General features: G+C 42.5%; 1 protein-coding gene across 5 annotated transcripts in view; it reads left to right on the top strand.

Annotated features, from left to right (window-relative positions):
- CTTNBP2 (cortactin binding protein 2) overlaps positions 1 to 27,095 on the top strand; it is a 138,036-nt gene that overhangs the window by 78,201 nt on the left and 32,740 nt on the right. For all 5 annotated transcript variants that reach the window (XR_013992612.1, XM_081038785.1, XM_081038786.1 and 2 more), the window contains 6 exons: positions 9,556 to 9,673; positions 12,651 to 12,926; positions 15,077 to 15,172; positions 16,365 to 16,444; positions 26,070 to 26,156; positions 26,236 to 26,335. Coding sequence is in view for 4 of the 5 variants with exons in the window: in XM_081038785.1 (XP_080894911.1) it covers positions 9,556 to 9,673; positions 12,651 to 12,926; positions 15,077 to 15,172; positions 16,365 to 16,444; positions 26,070 to 26,156; positions 26,236 to 26,335 (757 nt within the window). In the remaining variant the exon portion in view is untranslated. The remainder of the gene's footprint in view (positions 1 to 9,555; positions 9,674 to 12,650; positions 12,927 to 15,076; positions 15,173 to 16,364; positions 16,445 to 26,069; positions 26,157 to 26,235; positions 26,336 to 27,095) is intronic.

Here is a 27,095-nt window from a genome sequence, read left to right as displayed (position 1 = left end):
AAAGGTGAAGGGATTAAGTACAAATTAGTAGTTACACAGTGGTCACAGGGATGTAAAGCACAGCATAGGGAATACAGTCTATAACATCGTAATAACTATGTAAAGTGGGTTCTACACTACCTGGGGGATCACTTCGTAAATTATATAAACCACTGTGTAGTACGCCTGAAACTAACATAGAATATTATTGAACGTCAGCTATTATTGGGGAAAAAAATACGTGAGACTTTATGTAAAAAAATTATATTTGGAGATTGTTAACAAGAAATGGGGGAGTAAATTCGGGCATTTTATCTCAAATTAGAAAACAAGTTTGTTATTGATTTAGTCCCCTGGATTGGTTAGTTCAGTACCAAGGCCGTGCTGCTAGGTGGAGGGGGCCAGGGTTCAAGTGTGTGCCCTCTGCAGTGGACTGCCTCCTCACACCCTGCCTGTGCTGTCCTACTGGGAGGCGGACAGCTGGATTTCACTCATCAGTTAAGGGTAGGAAAAGTTTCTGGTTATTAAGGAAGTGACATAATATAGTGAGCCATTCACTTGTGCTTCTTTTTCTATTTAGGTCACTTTGGAAACAATATATTTTAGCAATAATGAGCTTAGGAAGCTCCTGGGTGCAGGGCACTGTGTGCTAACATTTGCAGGGGTCATTTATGCCACTGGGTAACTCCTAGTCCAGTGGCAAGGGTGTGGGGTACAAGACAGCTGTAGGGCAAGAGAAGCACAAAACATTAAGACAAGGGGAATAGAATGGCAACCATAGTTGGAAAATACATTTTCTAAAAAAGCAAGGATAATTGACGTGTGGTTAGAACAGTGTACAATGCATTTTTTTTTGTTTGTTTGCGGAAAAAAACAAAGCGAACGCACATGTTTCAGAGAGCAGAGCTACGGGGACGTTGGGCTAAGGAATGACTCATTGTAGAGGAGATAGAAATAATTGGGAGCCTTGCAGAGGGGCTTCAATTAGCCATCATCACTGAGAGAGAGCAGTTGAGATGGAACGAGAGGAACAGAATGGAAGGCCGTGAGGGCAACAGCTCCAATGGAGCTAACAAAGAGTAGTGAGAAGTGAGACTGGACGGCCGTCTCACAGTGTGGCACGGGCCTTCAGTGAGTTACGGAGTTTGGGTTTTATGTACTAATCAGAGTAAAACCATTGAAAGGTTTTGCCCAAAGGAGCAAAATCATCAGCTCTCTAGTTTAAATAGACTAATTTAGCAATCACATGTAGAAGATTTGAGATTATGAAAAAAATGGTGTCAGGGAGAGAGACTAGGTGAAAGATGATGGGAGTGGTAGAAATAAAAAGAGACATTACAGGTAGGAATGTCCAAGGACTGAGGACAGATTAGATATGGGAAATGAGGGAGCTGAGTAGGATAACAGTGGGGTTCCCAGAAAGAGAAAAGAAGAGGTGTCGTGAACAAGACTGTGGGTTTAGACATGCAGAATTTTAAGCTCTGTGATATGTTGATCCAGATGGAGACGCCTGGAAATAGCTAAATGTGCATTTGGAGGTTCTGTTGGGTAACTTCCTCTTATTGTTATCCAGAGCAGGGGCTGTTCATTTTGGACTTTGGTTTAAAAAAAAAAAGTGAGAAGAAGGCATGATTCAGTTTCATGTAGAGGTTTTGTTTGTTAGGAGTCGTTCCCCCTGCCCTCCCTGCCATTTTATCCTTTAAAAAAAAAAAACACAAAAATTATGTGAACTTGATCATATATATATATATACATATATATATGCATTTAAATGGAATGTGATAGCATTTGACATAAAGGTTTTAGGAAACAAAGATGGGAAATGTGAAAAGTTTAAATTTGAAAATACAGTTAATCTAAGACAGTGAATCTCATTTGAAGGTTCAAAGGGGCATGGGAGGGGTAGTTTGCAACCAGCCTCCAGCCCCTAAGGATCGTCTCAGAGTATAATGCAAGATGTTCCTGGTAGGAGTGCGTGTCCATGCTCAACCTGGATCCAAAATAAAACTAAAGAACCCAAACCTGACTGATATAGAACATTCAGCTAACAAACCTCTCCACTCTTCAGGGTGAGTCACCTATGGGGTAGGGCGCTTGTGCTGCAGCTCAGCTCCTTAGTTATGAGGTCCATATTATTCGGCTGCTTTGTATACTGGACGGTATCTTCACGGATTCCCGGGCCCTTGGTCACTGTGGTTGCTCAGTCATTGCGGCGTAAAGGGCACTGTGACCTCTGTCTCACACAGAATATGACTCTCCCTGTGTTCTCTTACTTTGAGAAGCCTAAGATGAATTGTGACCAGAGAGATTATAAAAAGTCAGCATGACTGGCGATATTTACACACTTCTAAGTAAAATAATAGATTAAAATAATGTGGGTTTTCTGTAGCCCTGGAGTGGATACTTAATCTTCCATTCTTACCTCTTCATTTTATGATTATTATGATTATACGGACATTTCAACCCTGGAGGGATTCATAGATAGAAGTTGGGAATTAAGCCCAGATGGCTTGATTTTATTACTCTTCACACTATACCATGCCACCTTCCTTCCTAGTCAAAGGCGTTAGAAAATATTTTTGCATCATTTGCCTAATACACTGTTTATATTCTGGCTGAGATAGTTCTCCAGAGAGGGAATCAATTTACAACTAAGTTGTGAGGACCAGTTTTCTGAAAAATTAAAAAGCAATTCTTAGTTAATCATGTGAGTAAAAAAGGTTCTACACTGACCACAAGTAGAGCCTTTAAAAAAAAAAATGTTTCTTCTCTCTATAGTTGTATATATCTGTCCAATCTACATAACGTAATAGTACTTTTACCCAAGAAGATGACCAGTTTTCACGTGTTTTTCAACAAAAAATTGTGGGATATCAGAGATGAAAGGGAAATAGCTCATCCAGTCCAACTCCTTCGTTTTACAGATAAAAAAATTAAGTGTTGGAAAAATAGCACAACCAATTCCGCAAGGTCAATTCATAGATCAGATTCCCAAATCAGTGCTTTTTCCATTTTAGTTCTTGGTCTTTTTCCCAGTGGTTGAGCAATTTATGCAAATCACTATTTTGTGTTTGGTAATAGAAGTACCTCTCTCTAAATCTAGCCTGTAATGACTTGGAGCTGAGCTAATCGTTGAAAACAAAACCTTTGTTTTCATCACTTAGTATAAATAGAAGAATTTCTTAGTGAAACTCTCTGTTCTGTCATGAGACTTTTGACATGTCAAGTTCCTGCAGTAGAAACATATTAGGGAGATTGTCTGGATTTGAGCATCTCTGTTGCTGAAGCTCTCATACAAAGAGATTCTTTATTTGGGTGACTGTGTGTTTCTGACTGCAGGAGTACATTAGAATTCTCGCTTACACATTGCCAAAGCCAGTGGCTTCCTATGCTCGTGCTCTTATGTGGTCTCTCTGGGTTGACTGTTTAAGGCAAACACTGTTCCTTCCTTGTCTCCCCTCCAAATTTGATGATCAGGCTTTCACTTTGTTTCTCTGGATTTTCTCTTTTGTTTAACCCTAAGCAATTTTCAAGTGCCATTCACAGCTGGCTAGTCCTGTTTTTAACGAATTTATCCAGTCTTTCACCTTTCTGCAATAAGTAGTCCCAAACCCAAATCTCCACACCTGGCTTTTGAACCGTCTTCCAGATTTCTATTTCAAGCATCCTAGAGGCCTTCTCTGAGCTGCCCACTGGCTCTGCTGAGGTAGTGACCCTCTTGTTGCCACTTTTAAGCCATTTTTGCCATGTGTTAGGATTGTGGTCTGCCTGATGCGTTGCTGACTTCTAGGCAGGTGAGTGTTGGCATTTCCTCTCACATTGTAGAATCCACCCTGTTCGGATGGTCTGGATGAGGTGTTTCTCAAGTGCAGAGGCCCACGTGGGGCCCGAGATTTAGATTCCCGCTCCCCAGGCCATGGCTGCAAAGAGAAAAAGACAGGAATCGCTTAATTTCTTCCTTGACACACAGAGTTGGGCAGCTGGCTAGGAGAGGAGAAATACAAGGTACTTGTGAAGTTGGGCCAGGTCTTCGGCATTAGATGTCAATCATAACAAATGCAAACCTGTTCTTTGAAGTCTGTTTTTGTGCTTTGGATTCTCCATGATTATTTCCTTTTTATCCTTAATTTTTATAGAATTAGTTTAGAAAGGCCGGACTGACTTAGCTGTGTGTAAACAAAGGGAAAGCGTTTTTTTAACAATCGTTCTGGAATGTTCAGTGCAGACTGTTGCAACCTTGCTTACTCTAGGCAGTGGTGGTTAACTGACAGAATCCTAAAGGGTTCTCACATAAACTTAGCCCACAGAGTCATGCTCCACCCCTCACGTGAGATGTGACTTTCCAGTGTTTTCTATTAACACCTTTCACGGATATGAGTTTGGACCCTTTCCCCTCTCACTCACTCTGTACTTTCTTCCTTGAATGAGCTTATCGATCCCCAGAATATAACCTATGGAGATTCCAAATTCTTTTCTCTGTCCCTACCTAACAGTTTCCCGAATCCATCCAGGGCGGTTGCTACCCAGGAGGCCACCCATGTTTCCCGGACATGTCCTTGGTACCTAGAGGAACCAACTTCCCAGTCTGTGTGATGCCGTCCTTCTTATGCCTATCATCCAGTGAAGTTACTAAGAATGCCCCCTTTTACTCTTACAGGTGTCCCGGTTTAGACAACTGTGTGGTAGCCCTGTTGATGACCGAATTCAGTGTTGCTGCCACAAGACAGCTGCAGGGGGTGCGTCGCTGGGCTCCCATGTTTATGCCCCTCAGCTGCATGCGGCATCTCTTGTTCTCTCTTAATCCAAGAAATCCCCTGGCGTTTGTGTATGTGCTCCATCTTCCTAACTTAATGAATTCAATTGATTGATGCAGCTCTCGATTTTATTCTTTGATAAATGAATGTGGAGTGTGTTGCGTCCTGGATATTCTGTGAGCGCTGTCTTTGGAGAGCCCTCGTCCGCTGTCTGCACTCATGTGGGCCCTGCCACCATGACCTCGTCCAGCCTCTCTAACTCCCTTATGCTGCTGTGGGAGGGACCGCTCTAACAGGGGGACTTGGTCGTGTCACCTACCTGCGCTGCATCTTTACAAGGCTCTTCGCTTCTGTGATAAGTGCCAGAGCCGCTGTGGCCGCAGGCCACCCCCACAGACACTTCCTGTCTCCTGCCCTTGGGGCCTGAGCTCTGACCATGCACCGCCATACAACATCCTGCGCTCGTCTCCTCTCCCGGCCTTTGCATCTCCTGTTCCCATTACCTCATTTGGCCTCTTCTGTCCTGACCCTTCCCTGCCTGGATACATCTCCGCGCAAGTCCTGGCTTCCAGGAGGTAGATATTCCCAAGGCACCTCTTCACACTTCACTTAGAGAGCTTGTACTTTAACACTGGAATCATTTGCATGTCTCTCTCCCTTTCCGCCTGCCCCCCAAAATCTCTTTTCCATCTTTGTATGTGCCATGCCCGGCAGAGTCTCTAACCCCAAAGTACTAAATCTTTGTTGAATCAATAAGTAAATGGACTGTTACTACAATTCTGTCTTAACTGGTCTCCTTCCTGTCCTCCTCTTCCTTCCAATATCTCTCTCAGTTGCACCAATTGGTTTTCAGACCTGAGCCAGTCATGGCACCTTCCCACCTGAACATGTCCTTGTGCCTATAGAAAATTATCCAAAGTCCTCAGCACTCAGCCTTTCAGAGCCGACTCCAACTGTCTTCATTTTAGGCTACTCACCCGCAACTCTGCCTTTTTGCTTAGGTGACCATTTCCCATTTTGACAGCTTTCATCTCCACTGCTCTGCAAAACAGTGGGTCCATCCACTCCCCAGGTCGCTCCAAGCCCCTGCACAGGACCTTACCTCCTGGACTACAAACTGCTTTCGCTTTGCTCCCTCTGCCCAATCTCGAACTCTCAGCTCCCTGCCTTGACTTTGGCAATATCTCTAGCTCTTTGGACTTGGGGTTTCTCCTTAGACTCCTTGGCACTGAGACATTGCCTCTCAGCTCCTCATAAAAGACCATGGTAGAGATGGTTTACTGGCCCTCATCATCTCTCCTCCTGTTTACTAACGGATCACTCCGTTTTCAGTGGGGCCCATGACCAAAATAAAGATGTAACCTTCTCCAGCTTCCTTTGCAGCTCTGGCCACCCACCTAAGTCCTGGTGAGTAGGATGTGAGTGGAAGTGAAAGCTGAAGCCTAAGCCACTGCTTTTTTAAGTCTCTGTTATTGCAGACCTACCTGGATGGCAACGAATAAGACTTTGGCTTGACTAATTCATCTCGATCACTTGCTCTGCGTCACTTGGATAGGACAATGTGCCCCGTTGAAGTCCCCTGCTAACCCATTTCCAGAAGCAGCGACTGGCATCACAGCATTTATTCTCTTTGCACAGCCCACCCACCAAGGGGCGAGCTTAGATTCTGTTCTCCACTCCCCCCACACATAGAGCTTTGCTCATCATTTCAATAGCCCCCTTCCTGTGCGCATTTCCCCATGTCTGACTTCACAACGTTTTGTTCTCCCTGAGAATCAGAACTGTTGCCTTATTCATTGTCACAACCCGAGGCTCCAAAACAGCGCCTGGCACAGAGGTGCTTGTATCTTCCATAAATTGTGAGGATGGATGGGCAGTAAGTACTTGCAAAGTGTTGGAACTGTGCCTGGCACCTACTATGTGCTCAAATACTGTCGTTGTGCGTTTCCTTCTTTGCGTTTACTGCTTGTGAGCCCAGCGTAGCACCCAGTGTGCACACCTGCAGCAGTGTTGGGAAGCATCATCCTGCTTTGTTTCTATTTCATGTTTCCTTACAAACAAAGTCGGCTGCGTCAGACAATGTAATCGCCCACTGCCTACCTGAGTGTAATAACAACTAGGTACGATATCCTTTGAGGATCAGAAACAAGAGGATCTTGCAGATTTGGGTTGCATCTTTTATCATTTCTGTTTGTAATTTGGAATAACATCACCTAGAATTGAGATCAGTGACATTTATTGATGTGCTGTAATACCTTACCACTTAACTGAATAAGTAGGCTGTTTTCTAATTGGTGATGTTTTTGCTGATTATAGTAATAACAGCAGCTAATAAATATTGAGAGTTTAGTAAGTCCTGAGAATATAAGAGCTCTTTATGCCTCTTTTCTTAGAAGTCACATATCTACGCTGTAAAATACAGATTTTTGAAACAGATAAGGAAAGTGAAGCAGAAAAATGTTGAATGATTTGCCAAAAGAGGTGGATAGAAACGTTTGTATTGGCAAGGTTATTATCCAGACCTATCTGGGCTCTTACCTGCTTCTGCTGCAAGCACTAACTTGTGTGATAAATGTGTTATGTTTATCTCTTATCATCTGAAACTCACAGACTTTAGTGCTCAGACTGCATTCTACTTAGTACTCACTCTTATTAGAGTTAATTTCTAAATAGACATTCCTGAAATGCTCATTAACTATCTTATGCACTTACTAATTTTATACAAATTAATGAGCAGTTTCATAAGAATTGTTATTTATGTATTTGGCTTTGTTTTCAGTTAAGTTTCTGGCTCAGTGATTTCTTACATCTGAACGCCAGGCCTACAAAAGCCAGAGGTTTACAGTTGTAGAGCAGACCCCTCCAGCCTGAGCAGGGGCAGTCAGAAGCAGAAGTCCTAGCTGACTCCCTTTGCAGTCAGGTGGACTTTCTTTACTCAGGGGTCCTCTGCTTCCGCTCCTCCGTTTTGTCGGTCCCAGGCCTAGCCCCCCATCCCCACAGCATCCCCAAGGAATCTGTATCGGCTTTGCCCTCAGACCAGTACTGGCTTCCTGTTCAAATTTCACTTAAGTGGTGGTTTCAGCTTATTCCTTGTTCTTCTTTGTGGCCCTTAGGGACTTCCTGTCCTTCCTTGTGGTTGCGTTTAAAGTATGTTTTGGGGCAATAAGAAGCAACTGACACTCACATGTTCGTTCTCCTGGTGGCAGTGGAAATTGGTATAGTGACTTCTGAAAGTGCTTCACAGTGTATACTGACATAAAACATGCATACCATGGGACCCAGCGTCCCACTCTGGTACATACACTCAACAGAAATGTGTACATGTGGCCACCAAAGGGACCTGTGCCAAAATGTTCGTAGGAGAACCCAGGTGTCCATCAATAAGACAACAGATAAGTAAATGGTGGTATATTCACATCATGGGAGACCACACAGTAAATTTAAAAAGTATAAAACAAACCAAAAAAGACTTAACTGTGACTACTTCTAACACTGAATGAATCTCACAGACATTGTGTTTCATGACAGAAGCCAATTGTAAAAGTGTGCCTGCGTCATGATTCCATTTACATAACATTCATAAGCGGGCTAACCAATCTCTGATAGTAGAAATCAGAATAGTGGACACCTGGTGGGGAGAAGGGAGGGCTCGTGACCGAGATGGAAGCTTCCAGAGTGCTCCTTACACAAGTGTGTGCACTTCATGATCATTCTTGCAGCTGCACACTTGTTTGTGTACTTTTCTATGTGGATGTTATACTTTCAGAAAATATTTATATGAAAAGAAAAATATGTTTGCCAAACAGAAAACAGGTGTTTTATAGCAACAGTGGAGAAGGCTTTCAGACTGTCCAGTTTACTGTGTTGTCAGAAGTGCAAATCAGCCTCAAGCATGTGCGTGTGCCCTTATGTGTGTTGTGTGCATACATGCATGCGTGTGTGTGTATGTGTATGTTTGGGGAAGTGATGAGAAGGGCGTTGCTTGTTAGCTCCTGCTCTGTGCAGATTTGTGCTTATTCTTGTGGGAAATCAGTAAAAAGTGAGGAAGAGGTGAAAGCTGATATAGCAGAGTTTGTTGGCAAATACCCTGATGTAATATCATGGCAGGCAATTACGCATTAGAAAATGTTTGCAACTAGACTGTTTTACTTCTTCTTGGGCTTGAAAATTTGGGGAAAATAATCAGTTCATAGGTTACTGATGTTTTTGAGTGAAGATTTCCTTACGCAGCACAGAAGACAAAGCCGAAGAAGAGAGGGAACATGACTTCAATATCTGTTGGGAATGTTTTTCTGAAAATTCAACCAACGTGGTCTTTATAGATCTCGTAAGGATAACGTAAGATGTCAAATATAAAAGTGCTTGCAGGGACTCTGGGACACAGTTGGTGAAGCCGGAGCCCGTGCTGACGTGACCTGCAGGGCCCCTCGTAGTCCAGCAGACATCAAGGAGCTTCCAGTTGTGGCGAAAGCCTCTGTGTGGCCATATTACCAGAAAAGGACACTGTCCGCTGAACTCCGTTTCTTCCTAATGTCGCTCCTCAAGCTGAGTGATTAGGACGCTATTTTGTTCTTCTTGAAACCTAGGAGGTGTTCTGTGGAGCAGTGTGTAGATCCTATGATTTGCATTTAAATGAAGCACTCTTCACTTTTCATTTTGAAGCATTGTTTAGAATAATCTGTATGTTTGGGTTACTGGAAGTGAAGTAAGATTTCTAGCTGAGAATTTCTAATTTGCTTGCGGCAGACAACTGACTTCCCTTTGGGTGTTAGCTCAAGTGTATTCATCGGGCCGTGAGGTAATAGAGCTCTTGTCTTTACAGAACTGCCTAGAAATCTTGTGCAGGCATGCAGGGCTGGAGCCGGACAGGAGAGATAAGTGCAATCGGACTGTGCACGACGTGGCCACTGACGACTGCAAACACCTGCTGGAGAATCTGCGTAAGTGCCCTTCACAGCTTCCCTGCCCCCCCCCCCCCCCCCCCCGCGATGTGGGCCTCTGGGACGCTGGGACACACTCACACAACTCCAGTTTTCTCATTCTCTGCTTAGCCGTCTTTGAGCCCTAGCTACTACAAAAATATTTTATTGATTATTAGTGTGGTAATTATTGTTTTCCATGTAGAATGCCATTTTTCCGGAATTAATTGCTATTCAGCTGATGTAAGATCTTCCTTGCATTTTACTGACCTAGGAAAGCATGCTAAGTAATTATTGCTCTTTTCGTGTGACTTAGGTTGTCTTTGTAGACATGAGACCAGCAGTGTATGAGACGTCATGGGTGGGAACTTGGCCGTTAGCTGGTTTTGTGAACCTAGGCAAGTCATCTGGTTGCCTACCTGTCTATGAAGATCATTGGCGGTAGTTTTGGTTTCTTCCAGCTCTAAGAATATATGCTCCACAGAACAATGTATGAAAGGTTCACTTGTGGGTTTATAAATATGGAGTGCTGGATAATATAAAATAGCATGACTTCTTATATTGAGATTATCACCCAATCCATTCAATCAGCCAGTAATTCAAATTGAATTTATATTCTAATGTTAAGAGTCAGAAAATGAACAACCATTAGAAATAATTCATCCTGTGGCATGTGCAGGGGTTACGTGCGCTGTGGAAAAGACTGAGGGGGATTGGGAGTGGGCATTTTTAAAATAGATTTGGCAGTTTCAGTTTTCCAAATGATGGGCAGGGTAGCCTCACAGGTAAGACACCTAAGCACACACTTGAAGGAGGTAAGGAGGGCAGCTATTTAGGTATTCCACGTTAGAGCTTTCTAGGCAGAACATCAAGTGTGCAGAGGCCCTGAGGTAAGGGGCAGAGCTGGTGTGTCTGAGGAGCAAGGAGGGCAGAGTGATTGGGTTAGAATGAGCGAGGCAGAGAAGTAGCAACACAGGTCAGAGACGTTCCAGGATGGAGTGGCGTAGGGGCCTGGTCTTGTGGAATTTGTAGCCATTGTAGGGACTTAGGGGGAGCCATGCTCGTGTTCTTATAGTCTCACTGGCTGCTTTGTTGAGAATAGATTTTAGGAAGTCCCAGGTAGAATCAGGGACCTGTTAAGCCATTATGTGGTAATCCAGGTAAGAGAACAATAACGACTGCTCAGTCTAAGATTGTAGCCAATGAGGTGGATCTGGATATAGCTGAAGATACAGCCAACAGAACTTCCCGATAGATAGAAAGTGAAGTATGAGAGAAAGGAGACTCATTGATAACTCCAGGTTTTCAGCCTAAGTAACTGGCAGGTTGGAAATGCTGTTACCTGTCTGTCTAGGGGAAGGTAGTGGGTGAAGCAGTCTGCTAATGAGGATCAGGAGTTCAGATTTGGATGTGTGAATTTGAGATGTCTCTTAGGACTATGGGAGATGTCAAGTCAGCGGGAATTCTGGAGGTGAGTACGAGCTGGATATGTAAATCTGAGAGTCAGCAGTCTATAGATGATATCTGAAGTCATGGGACTAGGTGAGGTCACTAAGGAAGTGAACACAGAACAAAATAAGAGTAATGACATTGCAACACTCCGTCATTAAGAAATCTGGAAAAAGTGGAGGGACCAGCAAAGGAACAACATTAAAGAGTGACCAATGAGGTCTGAGGAAATCCAGTAGGCGTGTACATCAGAGAGCAGAGAGACATCCGTTGGTCGGATGCTGGCGATAAGGACTGAGAATGGACAGTCAGAAAATACAATCATCCACTACTTGGTTAGTTAATGGAAAAAGCCAGTTTGAGGAGCAAATCATAAACAGACACATTTTTAAAACATATTATTTTAATTTAAAACATATAAGGTAGTTCTTTCATCCACTTTTAGGTGTAAGTCTTCATTTCAGTTTGATTCTACTGATTGAAGTTCCACATACTCTGGTTTAAACAAACCACACAGTGCTTCAGCTATGATTTCTAGTGTTTGAGAACTTAAATATGTGAAGCAAACTAAAGACAGCATCTGTCTCAAGATAGTTAAATTTTTTTTTAGTTTTCTGTAATTGTCTCATCTTTATCTCATTAGATGACTTTTTTCTTCGCAACTCCTTTGTTCAGTGTCATTAAAGAGTTCAACTTAATAAGTTCAGCTTACTATTTCATAGGAATGGTAACTGATTTCATCAGTTTAGAGAATATTTAATTTACTAATTAGAATTAGGGTAATGAGTTAACAGACAGGAGATTTGGGAATAACCACAAGTGACTCTTGGTAAGCATTTAATTCAGTTCATAAGAATGGAAGTGCGGGGGGTGGGGGGGTGCTGCCTGCCTTGGTGGGGCTTAAGTCAAGTGGTATCACAGAGAGATTGGAAAGATCATTTTAGAAGCTTCTACTGTACTGTTTGACTTTTATCAAATTCTTACTAGTACTTACTATGCAACAGATAGTGGGTTAAATCTATTCCAAACTTGAGTTCATTACTTTTCATAACAACTTGATTGTATATTCCTTCCATTTTACAGAAGAAATTGGGGTATAGAGAGCTCAGAGCAATTTACCAAGTACACAGAGCTAGTAGAAAGCTGACCCTGAGGCTCAGACCAAGGTTATATGACTCTGAAGCCACTCTCCTAGCACTGACCTATACAACTATGTGTGTGTCGTGTGCCATTGAGTGGCTCCAACGCTTGGCGACCCTATGAATAAGTGATATCTACAATGTCCCATCCTCAGCAGCCCTGCTAAGCCCCTGTAGATTCAGCCTATGGCTTCTTTTATATATATAATGTGTCTGTACCCAGTCTTATCCATGATATTATCAATGAAGGTGAGGAGAAAGGGCAATACAGAGAATTCAGGGTGAGATATGATAGCAGCCTTTTGATTTGTTTTTAAAATCTTCATATCTGCTTATTTTGTATAACAGCTTTGTTGTTTTTTCTATCAGGACTTTTTTTTCAACTTCTAATTCTTTTATTCTTCCAACAGATGCCTTTAAAATACCCTTAAGGATTTCAGTGGGTGAAGTTCAACCAGGCAACTATTGTTCTGATGACTTTGAATGTGAAAACACAATATGTATTTTAAATATCCGCAAACAGACATCATGGGATGATTTTTCAAAAGCAGTGAGTCAAGCTCTGACAAATCATTTCCAAGCCATATCTTCTGATGGATGGTGGAGTCTGGAAGATGTGACGTGTAGTAACACTGCTGACTCCAGCATTGGCCTCGGTGCGAGCAGCGTGCGATCTGTCACACTAGGTATTGGCTGTCCTGCGATGGAAAGAAAGTTAAATTTCTGGGCTTATTTATGTTCATGGGCTTCATCACCTGAGACTTAGCTCACTGATTAAACACATTCAAAGCTCACTTGTGGCAGCTGCTGGTGCTGAAAAACTTGAGTATTCACAATGTAGCCGTTACATAACGTTGCCTGTTAATGTAAAAATGCTTTTATGCCTCAGATAATGCTCAGAGAGTAAAGAGCATGAAAGCCCTTGATGGGGCTTTGTGATTGCTCTTGCTATGCTAGATAAATGCCAGAAACTACCCCCCTGCAGCTGCTTGCTAATGCACACGGTCTGAATACAGCTCCAAATTTGTGCTTGGGCTGTTCCAGGGACGCTGTAGGGCATTAACAACCATACAGCCAAGGACAGAATCCTAATGAAGTCTCGAGTTGGAAGAAACAGTTTAATGAAGATATATTCAAAGCTTCTATAGGATGAATCATGATGGTAACTGCTTATTTCTGTTTGATGGGTTCCATGAGACAGACTCTGTAGCTCTTATAGAGATAAGATGTACTTTCTGGTGAGCATAGTGAGTACTGTGTAAGTGGCAGTTGTGCCTGGTTAGTTTCTGTCCTCTTAAACCAGGAAAACTAACACCTACGGGAACCTGCTGCTGCTGTGCCAGACTGCCGGGTGCATTATGTACGGCACCACACCAAGTCCCTACAACAGGCTCGCTTTACAGAAACTAAACAACTTACAAGATAAGCTGCCTGAAGCCACAGAGTGAATGAGCACAGCAGTTAGGACCCCAAACCATGTCTGTCTGGGAGGAAAGCCTGTACACTTTCAACAGCCTCCTGTTGCAAAAGCATGGTCCAGATTGTGGGAAGCACAGGTTTTACCGTGTTATTAATATATCGGCTTATTATGGCAGATAGAGGTTAATTCTGTTCACTCATATATGCTAATTCACTTTCAAAATATCGGTTAGCACTGGATTTCAAAACAAATTATTCACAACTTCACTTTATGGATCTTTGGAGTGATCATTAAAATTACCATACTTGTTACAGAAGAATTGTTATATAATTAAATAATTTCACTAAGAAAACAGGTCATAAACGATTCTCAGGATCACATTTTGCCCATACTTGGGAGTGTTATTCAAGGTGTGGTTCAGCCCAGGGTTCTGATAAATGAAGTCAGCACAGCCATGTTTTGAAGGGAACGGACCTTGCCACTAGCCCTCGTCTAGCTACTCTGGAAACACCGAAAGGCACATGGGTATTCACCACCATCGAACAGATTTACCTCCGTAAGCAACAGGTGCTAGGGCTCCGATGGTTCCAATGTTCATGCTTGTCACTGAGGGTGGGGCACCCTCCTGACATTTCAAATCTAAAATCATTGAGTTTTGTGGTTACTTTAGTGCCTCGATGTAGCTACTTGATAATTGATCATTGCATTGTTATTGTTTTTAATGTATGTATATAAGTGATTTTACTGTGTTGATAACCTAATCTAGATTAAAAGGACCCAGGGCAACAGATAACAGAGAGTTGCAAGTGGGGTGTGCATGTGTGTTGGGGGCATGCTGGAATAGGTATTTGGGAATTGATCTGTGGAAGGGAAGACATGAAAACAAGTTCTTATTAGCAGTCCCTCCCTAGAGAAGGCACCTATGAAGTAGAACCCTTTCTGAGCAAGAGTAAGCAGAGGGCCCGACCGTGAGAAGGCTCGCCTTTTCCTCACTGTCTGAAGTTATCTGTGTGTTTTTTTCTGGAATCTAAGTCTTTACTAGAAATGGAGACAGGAACCAGGTCATAAAGAACCTGTTCTCTCAGGTTCTTGGCCTTTGTGGAGCAGGCACTACAAGAGCCACGGAAGGTCATGATCAGCTGTACTCTTGAAACCTTAGAAATCTTTAGTTGTGTTTTCACTCTCCATATTTCTCTCAGTCCCTCCTCAGATGGCTTTGCAGAAGACCCTAGTTTGAAGGTCTTCCTCTTGACCTTCAACAAAAGTAGTGAGTTAATGGTATACGCCCCTTCAGAAATTCTGTGTGTGTGTTCGGACTCCTTAGGGTTCTCACAGAGGAGATAGTGCATTGACTCTTCTAAGAAAAATTACTTTTGTTCTTCTCTTGACATTTCTTGTTTCATTTTTGTGAACTAGGAAATGTGCCGTGGTCAGTGGGTCAGAGCTTCGCCCAGTCCCCGTGGGACTTTCTGAGGAAGAACAAAGCAGAGCAGGTCACTGTGCTTTTGTCAGGTAAAGACACTTCCAACTGAGGGCATGTGAATGGAGTGCTTGCTTCATGACTTTTCCAGAACCAGTGCTTAAACTGGCATGTTTTATCCTGCGTCCTCCTGCCACGGACAAAGGACTCCCCCTGCTAAGTAATTAGATGTTAGCTAGAACCTTTGGTTAAGGAGAGGAAAAACCAAAAGACATGTTTCTAGTACGTGTGGCGATGTCTGGCTGAGTCCTACGATTTTGACTGCATCTCTCATTAGGAATAAACCAGAGTCCAAACTGACATGCTGATGGGGGAGGGACAGAAATGGTGTTAAAAGAAGTGTCTTTGTCACTGTCAAGTACAGTCTGTGATTAGCATTGTTATAATGGTACAAGCTGGTGCTCAGTGAGTGCCTGTGTGCCAGTGCCTGTTTACAGCACGGTACAAGTATAAATTCATTTAATCCTTAGAACAGCCAATGAGATATACATTTCTGTTTATACTTATTTTATATACAAGAAAATTAAGGCTCAGAGAGCTCGATTTTTTATTTTTTATTTTTTTGTCTAAGGCCATATTGTTACGTGATATAGGAATTCTCAGTTTCTCAGCCCTTAACTCTAAAAGGCCACACATTTCATCATGTATGTCCCATACTTAGGAATGGAGTCTTTAAAAAAAAAGTGTGAGACCATCCTAGAAAATTCCTGTACCCTCAGTGTATTGAGAGAACAGGAGAATTTGGAAGGAGGGTCAGCGGACAGAGCTAGGGAATGAATGGTCCTAAATGGAGAACCCAGAGCTGTGCGTTAATGCTGGCCAAGGCGGGAACTTTCTGAGAATTGGAACCATCTCTGATAACGTTTTCTTATAAACAGTGTAATACTGAATCCAGTGATCAGAGCAGATACCAGCTACAGTGTCAGAGCCGGGATCTGGTGGCCTGGCTATGATTGACAGGAAGTGGGTGGGCTTCCGGGAGAGGAAGGAGCCCCTGGGCAGCTCTTAGGCAGCCATGAGCTGTGGCTGTTTACCAGCCAGTACAAAGTATCACAATATTTTCACAATGATAAAGGCACACTGGTGCTTCTTGACCAAATGTCAGCTCTGCCTAGTAAGTCAGCAAACACGTTGTATCTTCAATGATAGATACTGTTGATTTTTTGATTCTTTATGTTTAACAAGGAAAAGCCAATTTTCCTTCTGTGTTTTTCTTTCTTACAGGTCCTCAAGAAGGCTGCCTCAGCAGTGTGACCTACGCATCTCTGATCCCTCTGCAGGTGCTGCAGAACTACCTCCGGCTGGTAGGTGGACACTGCCCGGTGGAGTCGTACACCCGGTCCCTGACACTGGAATGTTGGGTGGTCTGTTGCTATGTTTAGAAGACTGTGAGCCCCTGCCAACCCTGTGCCCCGACCGTTACCTTCCCCAACAGCCCCCTCCGTGGAAGGCTGCTGGGCACTTCGTTCTGGATTTCTGTCGCTTGTCTGGGGGTCCATTGCCTGGAGCTTACCTGGGACTTATAAGTGTTAGTTTGGGCAGGAGGGGATTGTCTTCCTCCAATAAGGACTTGACCTCAAATAACTGATCAATATGGGAGAAAATAGCAATAACTAACAAGTTGCCTTGCTGTAAACTCTCATAATTTAAAAATTAGTAGATATGTTAGCATTGGTTAGCATTAGTATTAATTTGGCCACTTTAACAGAAACCAAAAAATTATAGCTTAAACAGTATAGAAGTTATTTTTCTCAAAGAGAGAAGCCCCGGCATGAGAGAAATCCAGGGCGAGCGAAGGGGCAGGGTGACTGCCCCCCTCGCACGTTCTCTCAGTGCTCACTGTCTCTGGGGTGCTGCTTGTGTCCTGGGCCATCCCAGCTTCTGGCCTGAGGGAAGAGAACCTGGAGGGCAGGCCTCTTCCTTTCTGGGGCGTGGCACACGTCATTCCTGCCCACATCCCGTTGTCCACATAAGAAATGTCCAGACCTGTAGAGAATTGTAATGAGTTTATTTGAGCCAAACTGACAATTGCCAGAAAGCAAAATCTCAAGGGATTAAGAAAGGCTCCTGAGAATGGCAGTTTTGCATCTTCTTTTATAATTGGAACCAAAAGAGGAGTTGTAAGGTGGGTTACAGGAAGTCCATTGGTGGTAGATTAAGGGGGTAGGAGAAAGCAAAGTGGAGATATGGCTGGAATTGGATAAAAAGTAAACTGAAGAGACATACACTTCTTTTCCATTGGTGCGTACAGGCTACTGAACAATTAACGTCTACAGCACGTAGAGGTGGTATTTGGGGAACAAGACAACATTGAGGGAGGGGCTGTGTCTCCTGCTCTGGTGCGGTGGGTTGTGCCCAGGGGAGCCCGAGGGATTCCTCTGACATTCCAAGGGTATGTTATCTTAGATGCAAAAAGACAGTAGATAGGTTTACCTAAGATAAAGATGGACCTTTGTCAAGAAAACTACAGGCTCAAGATATGACTACCTGCTACGACCTGCCTTTAGTTAGAAATATTTATGTTCAGACCATCCTATGTGGTCACTTTTGGTCTTGAGTTTGTAGGGCTCACCCTGAGCTCATCAGATACAGCATGTGGCCCCCTTTTTGGTCCACTCCATTGACTGGAATTTAGACACATGTCCACGCATGGCTGGCAAGTGTGGTCTTTTGCCAGGCAAGCCTGCTAATACTAGGCAGTTCTGTTACTAAATGGAAGAAGTAGGGTATGTGATTATCAAGAGAAAGTGGCAAATTCTCGATACAAAATGGGTGAATGTAATACTTTGTGTTTTTCCTGTAGTTATTACGTGGCAGGCAATAAGCATAGTGTTTATACGTATCTCATTTATTTATTCCTCAGAACATCCGTACGAGGTAGATAATACCACCCACTTTATAGACAAGGAAACTGAAGCAGAGAGAGGTACAAATAGCCACAAGTCCACATACGAGTGAGTGATGAAGCCAGGCTTGTGCTTCCTGATTCACACTGTGTCTGTGTGAGATTGACCTAACACTAATATTGATGGTATAAACATTAAAGAAACAATCGTTTTGCTTCCTGCCTTAAGTTGGAAAACATTTTTTAAAAAAATAAATAGGTTTAGCTATGACCCTTTACAAAAGTTGTTTTCATTAACTATGAATTGATGTCTTTGTTCCAGATGAAAGGAAGTATTGAAAACCATTCCACTGATCTTCCAGCTAGGCTCAAAGCTGGAGCTGACCTGTGTCAGCTCCAGACTGCAGCTACAGTAGCACAGAAACATTCAGAGGCTTTACAGTTGAGGAGAGATGGTGTTTTCTAAATTTGATACTTTCACTTTTTTCCTTGCTATTTCCTCTTCTTTCTTGAATGCACCAAAGTAAGCCTACGGGTTTTATACAGATAGGAAGGAGATCTGTCATTCCTTTGCTTAAGTGAAGGTTGAAGTTGTGTGACCAGCTGGTTTTCAGGAAAGTGAGCCTCAGGCTGTCAGTAGAGTCACTTCCTAAAACCATTTCCTTCCTCCTGCACCCCCACCCCCCAGTCCCTGCCCCTTTGCAGCTTCTCCATAGTGATCAAGGTTCTGGCTCAGAGCTTTCTTTCCATTAACCTGTTTAGATGACAAAGTGAATAAAGGCAGTGCAGCTGAAATACAGCTGCGTCAGCCTTGACTGAGTCGATCTGTCAAGTGAAATGTCTACTAGTCACATTAGAGAGAGAATATTCCAAGTGCCTCCTAATGCATAAGACATACTTTCACTACCAGTGAGCAACAAACCAGAAACTAAGTGAACACTGTTGTTAGCTCTAGTCTCAGTTTAATGAGTGTACGCAAAGAGCTTTTTACATCCAACAGTTAACTCTTGGATGAAGATAAAATATCATTCATTTCAGCAGTCACTTTAAAATGTAAAGTGACTGAGGCAACAATATATTTAATGGCTGTCAGTGTTTTTTCTTGCATACAAGACTATGGACCCCTTAAGGAGATACACCAGGTAGGAGGCATTTTTGTATCTTGTTTAGTTATTCAATTCAGTTGTTTGACAACTAGTTATTGAGAGCGTCCTCTCTGCAGGCAGTTTTAGGAATGTAGGCGTTAGCTCTGTGTCAATAAGATGTATTCCCTAAATGCATGGAGTTTACATTCTAGTGGGGAAGACAGACAAAAACCAAATGAATAAATACATGTAGTGTGAGACCAGCACTAATTACAAGTATGAAGAAAACTAGAACTGATAAGGAGATAAAGAGCCAGTGGAGGGGAGGGCAGGAAGAGCCTTTGGATGGAGTTGGTAGGAGAGACCTTTCTGTGGTGACACATAAACAGAAGATGAGATGCAGCGAAGCCAGTAGCCCTAAAGATGGTGGTTCACGTGTGGGACTAATTATCGAGACTGGCAGGGAGGTCAGAGAGAGGACCTGATCATGCAGGATCACGACAAGGACTTTGAAGTTTATTCCAGGTGTGGTAGGCAGCCACTGGTGGGGTTTGAGCCAGCGTGACATATCCACGTAGGGCCACAATAATTATAGGCATGCCAGTGTGTCTGAGCTATTGAAAATCTATACAACAGATATGCTAACCTGGTAATATCTGACTTCTATTGAGTATTTATTACATGCCAAGCTCTGCTCTGCGTATGCAGATTGTCTCATTTAATCATCCTATGAGTTAGGTACTCCCTGTTTACAGGTGAATAAACCAAGACTCGAAGTCATTTGTCCAAGGTCCTCAGCAAGTAAGCTGTGGAAGCGAAGTAATGGAACCTAGACTGCCTCCCATTCTCCTGCATGTAATCGTACTTCATACAAGTTACTAAGCTAGGTTAAGACAGAATTACAGTAACCGGTTTTTAGTGTGTATGTAAATGTGTTACATAAAAATGTACATATGAAAGCCTTATGCAGAAAACCACATGGAGTGAAGGGTTTAAATCAGGCTTTTAAAAAAATGATGTTAGTTTTAAATACTTTCATTGATGAGTTAGAATCATACAGGTGAATTTTAAATCTCCATCCTTGAGTTAATAAGGAAATGTTTAACTTATTTGAGTTTTCAATCACTAATAATTTATTGTAGTAGTTGAACTTAAACTCAAACTTTTCTCTTAGCTAATTGTCAAATTTTTGTTAGCTTATTCATAACTTTTTATTCTACTACTTCAGTGACTATGAGTGACTATTATATTAGAAAAACATATGAATAGATTGCCCTGATCTGAGCTCTATTTTAAAATGTGAGACTCCGAATCTCCCAGGACATGATTTCTGAGATTCTTTCACTTGTGGTCTGTCCACTCCAATACACACCACGCCAATCGTCAGGAATCCCACTAGGAGAGGCTACTTATTCTTCATACATTCCCAAAATAAATCTGCTATGCTCCCATATAAACGTCATAAATGATGGTTATGTACCTAAGTCGGCCCAACAAAACTCCATCAACTCCTTGAGCAGACGAGCGAGTCCAGCCTGGTCTTTTCCGGGCGTGGAAGAGCTAGGCTGGGTGAGGTCCCAGTGGAAGGAGGAGGCCAGTTCCCTGGTATGAGGAGGAAGTGGCTCCAACAGTAGTGCTCCTTTGGCTCCTGTGGCTATATTGGAAGAAGATTCTGGCCCGTAGGGCACGTGTTAGCCCAGAGGAGGTCTGGGGCAGGAAGAGGCTGGGTGATGAGAGAGGGTTACGTCCAAGAGTCATACATAGTTTTATTTTTTTTAAATAGCTATAATACCCAAGTATTATAAATGTGGGCCTATCTTTATTTGAAGTTAGTATCCAAGTCTGATCATGGCTTTTACAGTTTCAGTAAGATGGTTTTTAAAAACAGAATACGTGTGTCTCTCTCTGTGAACTGTAATTTGTTTTGAATTTTATTGTTCTTTTACACCTATTCACAGAGAGTTCAGCAAATGGCTAACACCTTTTCTAACATGGAGGACTCCGGTTTTGTATCTCTGGATGCTGGGTGTGCCAATATTGTTCGGGGGATATTTGTGTGAATAAATTGACAGTAACTGTTATCTATGGCTCTAAAGTCATGCAGGAAGTAGTTACTTAAAACTGAGTGTCAGAAGAGGTCAGAATGAGAGTCCTGGCTACAAAGCGTGACACCCGTCTGGGTCTCATTGGTTTGGTAAAGACTTTGTTTTTCATTCTTTTTTGAGTTCAGCATCTCAGCACAACCTGACCTAAAACCACCTCAGGAAAGTGGAAGGTTTCCTCAGAGTGAAACTCCAAAGAAAAGGCCCAGTTTATTGCTTTCAAATAATGCACAAGTCTGAAAGCTCCCTGCAGACGCCACAATGGCACAGTGGAGACCAGGCTTTACCGGAGCTCCATTCTGCACAAAAACATCACGAAGGGGGAAAATAAGGGATAGATAGGCCTTTGTTGAGGTCATTGTTCCCAGTTAGTCCTGAAGTCATTTGCTTCACAAAGCACTGATTGACATGTGATAAGAGCTTCCTGAATAGCTCTGAAGACACAAGAATGAAAGGGATTGGTACCAATTGTGATAACAAGGCCAGTGTCACTTTACTAATAAGCAAAAATGTCACACTGGAAGTATGCACTAGGGGATACTTTGAACATCTACAATTGACCTTTTGGAAGTTAAGTTTCATTTTCTTTTTCAAAGAATAGATCTCCTTCCAACAGAAAATACTTACCTCTGGCCCCCAAGATCTGCCAGCCTGCCCGACTGGCTCTGCCTGCCCATTATCTACCTACCTATCTGTGTATCTTTAGAGCCCTCTGCTGGACACATGGAACATGCATATTTATTATACCTCAGCTCTTGCTATTTGCAGAAATGTAAGGTTGTAGTGCTAGAATAAATGCACATGTTTTCTTGGCGTAGCTTCACCAGTCTCAGCAACAGGCTCCCAGTAATCATTTTTTGTGTTTTTTTGTTTGTTTGTTTCTTTGTTTTTTTGGTTCAGAACATAAAAGGTAACCAATACAACTACATCATTTGACGAGATAGAACAAAACACTGTTAGCAAAATATTGATAATAGCTGAAATGAGGAGAAACCTCCCAATAGAATGTGTGCATTAGAATGTATGAATGATCTGTACATTTGTTTTTTTCTTTAGTTACTTATTTAGTTCACTTACTTATATTTTACCTTATTCCAGAAGGGATATTAGACTATGTGAACACAAAATGCTTACTGCTAGTGAATGGCCTTTTCAATGAAATTTTAAATTGAATGTTTCCTGCCTGTGTTTTGTAAGAACCTACAGTCTGAGAACAAATGAGGTGTTGAAATTGAAGGCAGCTTATCTATGAAGCTGGGTTTCTTGCTGTAATATGATTTCAAAATCAGTCTTAACAAGGCATAGGTAGTTTGGCAGGGTATCTGTAATGAATCGAGCACTCTGATTTTCAGAAGCGAGACAAGATTAAATAGCAATGCTACTTGAAAAACTCGGGGGTAGAATATTCAGTAAGTCTTGAAAATCTGTATTTTGTTTCACTGCTGTGAAACAATCCATTCCTTGTAAGGGAATTGCTACTCTGTAAGTCATGGCAGTTTGGGATTAATTCAGAGAGCTCATGACTCCTGGTGTAAAATTGCACCTGGCTAGCAGTACCTAACACACAATTTCCCACTGATGTACTTTTGAAAAGTGACAAAACTTCACAATGATGGAGAAAAATAGAAGTGAGGTCTCCCTTTGGCAAGAATCTACAAATGTTTCCACTGCCTTTAGGGGCAAGAGAGTGTTTGGCCCACTTATTTGAGGCCTGTCGGAAATTAGGCAGGAAAATACTTTTATTACCCTTCTATTATCATCTTACTAATATTTTTAAAAAGCAAGATTTACAGCAGTTAGACAATTGGGCCTCTGTCCTTTACTGCGTAGTCTCTGCTTTTCACTGCGCTGTGGTATTCTTCTCTACCCCCTGTCAACAGAGTCCAGCCTCACCCTTTCAGAGATGAAAGCCCCTGGGGATGCCTGGGCAGGAAGTTGGTGGCTTCGGAGGGACTGCCACATCTGGGCAGTGTGTTATAGGTGAGCGCTGGTATAGGAGGATACGGGAGCGTCTCTCCCTGGGCCGCAGGCTATCTCGTGCACTTGTCTGCCACAGTGGACAGCTGGTCAGCCCACTGCAGCCAGGGCTGGACCCTGGAGTTTAGCTAGAAGCTACGGCCACCAGCCCACCTCCCATCCAATAACCTAAGGCAGGGATTCAGCCAAACAATTAGTGGACAGCGAGTGAAACCAGGGATGAGCCACACATCCTGCTTTCCTGCAAAATTCTTCCTGTGGTTTCCCAAGTACGTGAATACTAACAAGTTAACATAGACCTAGGAAGAATACTGCAGAGCAGAACAGTCATCATTCTGAAGATATTCAGAAGAAGAACACACCTTAAAAATTGCTAGAGAAACCAGGGAAATAGTGTGAAAACATATTTATTCTCTAGAGAATGCAAAGAGATAGACTATGAAAGCAGGGCAAGAAAGCCATGGTAGAGGTCAGATCAGGAAGGAAAAGCGTTGGAAAGGAGATGGATGAGGTAAGGAACTATAAGAAAAACTGAAAAGGCAATGGCGTCATTAAAAGTGCTTGACGATGAAGAGCAGAAGTGAGGTAGTGAATATTCTGTTTAGTGTTGTACAAGACGAAGCCCAGCTCTGTCCCAGTGTAGACGAGGACAGAGTAATGATAGTGGCAGGGGCCAGACACATAGATATCCTCCCAGAGCATAGAAGGGGAACTTAAGCGTGAAAGGTGTTCCTTAGAAATAAGAGAACTTGAAGAGGAGAAATTACCAGAAATTACCAGAAATACAATAAAAGAAATAAAAGAAAAATGTCTTAAGCCAAAAAGGTTTCACTGTGCATATGGAAGGATATACCATGTTCCATTTGAGATTGGGAGAGAGAGGCCAGACTGGACAAATCTGGACACTTTTTCATTACAGGTATTATTTGTATATCCCCAAGCTTCTCCATCTCATAAATACAAATTAGAACAGATTATTCTTTAATAATGATTCTTTAATAATAATTTAGCTCTGCCATCTTGTGGCTCCACCGCCTCACTGCCTAGAAGCAGAACCTCAGCTGAACTTTCTAAGATATTCTCTCTCGTGCCTGTGGGGACGTCCCAGTCGCAGTGTTGGTCCTTCCTGGCTCCCCGGTCATCGCTTGGCTCACAGACTCTCAACACCACCGAACACAACCCAGACCAGCCGTTGCTGATTTCATCCTGTGGCTTTAGGGTGCTGACGCTGCTGGGCAGCTGTAGCCCCTGTCGTGTTTCCTCCAGCACGCGGGTGTCCCTGTTGCTGCCCTGGCCACAGTATGAGTCCAACAACTTCCTTTTTTGGAAACCTTAACAATAGTGGAATAGTATTTGAAATCAGAGAAAATCACTGCGGCTGCCAGATATGTTGTCTTTCAGAGCCTGAAACCCAGTGCCAAGTTCACCATCAAGGGGCCGCTCTTTAGCTTATGGTCTGACACCTGGTGGTTAAGCCTGGTTTTCTTCTACCCCCAGGAGTTCTTCTAAGTGTGTCTTGGTCTCTGTGGAGGCCAAAGCTCAAGTCTTAAAGGCCCCAGGTAAGGAAAGAGTTAACTCCTTTCTATGCCAAGGGTTTGCCCTCAAACCTTCCTTTCATCTCCCCAAATCTGTGTCTTCCTCACTGAAGTCCACCCTAGCCACCCTCAGAGAGGTGGACTTCTGTGATCTCAAAGGGACAGCCTCGTCAGAGCGCAATAGGCAACCACAGCACAAAGATACAAACACACATGTATCCTCACACTGTCCCTTCCACAGCGTAAAGGGAGAGCCAACCCTGTCGTGTTTACCAGTTCTCTAAGTCTCGGTGGCTCAGTCTTCATACATGAGCGGTTAGGCTGGCACTTCACCTGCCCAGGGCCTTTTCTACAAGATCTTCCCAAGAAGAAAGTTCCTGCCAGGCATGTGGACTGGGAGTGGGAGCTCAGTCTGGGGATGAGGGAGCCGGGAGAATGACTTCACCTCCACATCTTGTTCCAAACACCACTGTCTTTGCCCTTGTCGAAGGTCATGGGCTTTCCATCCCAGTGCATCTCTACATGTTCTCAGAAGTGTCATTATACATGAGGATTAAGATTTTTTTTTTAATGCTATAGGTATCCAGGCAGGAGATTTTCTTTTATACAAAATAAAAGTGATGAGACTCTACCTAGGCTTCTTTGAAACACTGAATTCCAGAATAGAATAATATAGACAGTTGATCAAAGAATTTTATCCTCATCAAGATATCTTTTATGGGAAAAGTCAACACAAAGATATTATCTGATATACAACAGTTATAAAAAGATTGCACTTGTATGTCCTTAAAAAGCACACATACACACACACACACACACACACACACAGAGACAACTTTACAAAGGAAAAAGCTAGAAGGAAACATTTACAGTGGCTGCTTTAATGACTTCTATTCTGCTTTTTCATGTTTCTTTGTGTTATCCAAAACTCTCTTAATGAAATTCATTGCTGTTTTAATCACTGAAAAGTAAAATAAGTATTTGGACATCTCAAACTGAAGAGCATCTACAAGGAATAATAAAAAAATTATAAAACATATAGGGACTAAATATGCTAGGAATTATACTCCTAGCTAACCTATTGAACCTCAACTGTAGGAAATAGGGAGAAGAAGGAGTGTGCTTTTTTATAAAATGCCATCTCTTGCTGGAAATATAGAAATACTATGTAAAATACTATATAAATGTATAAATACAACATTTGCCAGTCTTGCACATTAAAATGAAAGACTGGACATGCACAATGAAAAAAAGCTAATCCCTAAAATGTTTTTAATCTTTTGAAAGGCCGAGGACAATCAGAAAGGGAATTGTCCACTTGTGGCGCCGTGTTTTTCTCTTCTGTACTTAGCATTTTCACCTAAGATCTCTTGGTTTGTTACTAGGTTGAGCAATATCATCACGTCATCTTCCACGGCCCAGAAGGAAGCTTGCAAAACTACATAGTACATCAGCTTGCACTCTGTATGAAGGTATTGATTACTTGCATCCGCTTCTGTCTTTGGTAACGCGAATGTGTGTGGAACTGACCAGTCTGCCTCCTTATCACAGCACAGACAGACCGCTGCAGGGTTCTCCTGTGAAATAGTGAGAGCCCACGTGGATGCGAATTTCTCCAAGGAACAGCTCGCGGACCTGTTCATCAGTAGTGGTAAGACCATTTCAGCAAACTGAATCATGATAACCAGAACACGTGCTCTTCAATGGTGCCATTAAAAGGAAATAAACTTTGTGGCTTGGGAATAAATTCAAGTCAACTTTTCGATTATTTAATGAAAATTTCGAGCAAAAATTTAATGAAATTTTCGGGATGAAAATTTCGGGCAATCAGGTGAACACTTGCAAAAAATTATTTTCATTTATATATCATTGTACCTGTTGTACATCCTGCATTTTCTTTTTTTTTTCATCTTTAGTTTATAACTCATTATCTGTTGTGAGCATACTGTATAATTGGCACCAAAGGTATACCAAAGGGGGAGGTGGTGGGAGCCAGTCACCTCGATGGGACTGAGTATTGCATCACTGGTGCTGTTAGGTTGGTGCAAAAGTAATTGCAATTTTTTGGAGTTATTTTCAACCTTTTAAATCGCAATTAATTTGGCACCAATCAAATATTTAGAACTGCACGATGGCAATGGAAAGCATATAGGTTATGGCAAATTGTATGATTATTCATAAATTCTCTACAACCAAGCAGCCCTCACTACTGCACCTGGAGTGAACTGCTTTCTCCACCTCACCCTCAGTGTTCCATTGACTGGCACTTTGCAAATAGGGTCATTATTTCATTTCAAAAGCACAGAGGAGCTCAACTTGTCACAACTACATAGTGGCAGAACCAGGATTAAATGGTTTAATGTAACATTTTCATGAATTTTCTATCTTCAGCTTCACAGCTTAAGATCCCA

The sequence above is a fragment of the Rhinolophus hipposideros genome (genome assembly GCF_964194185.1).
Source record: "Rhinolophus hipposideros genome assembly, chromosome: 25".
Classification (NCBI taxonomy): domain Eukaryota; kingdom Metazoa; phylum Chordata; class Mammalia; order Chiroptera; family Rhinolophidae; genus Rhinolophus; species Rhinolophus hipposideros.
Note: the sequence above shows the minus strand (reverse complement) of the source record. Positions and strands in the feature narration are given on the sequence as shown.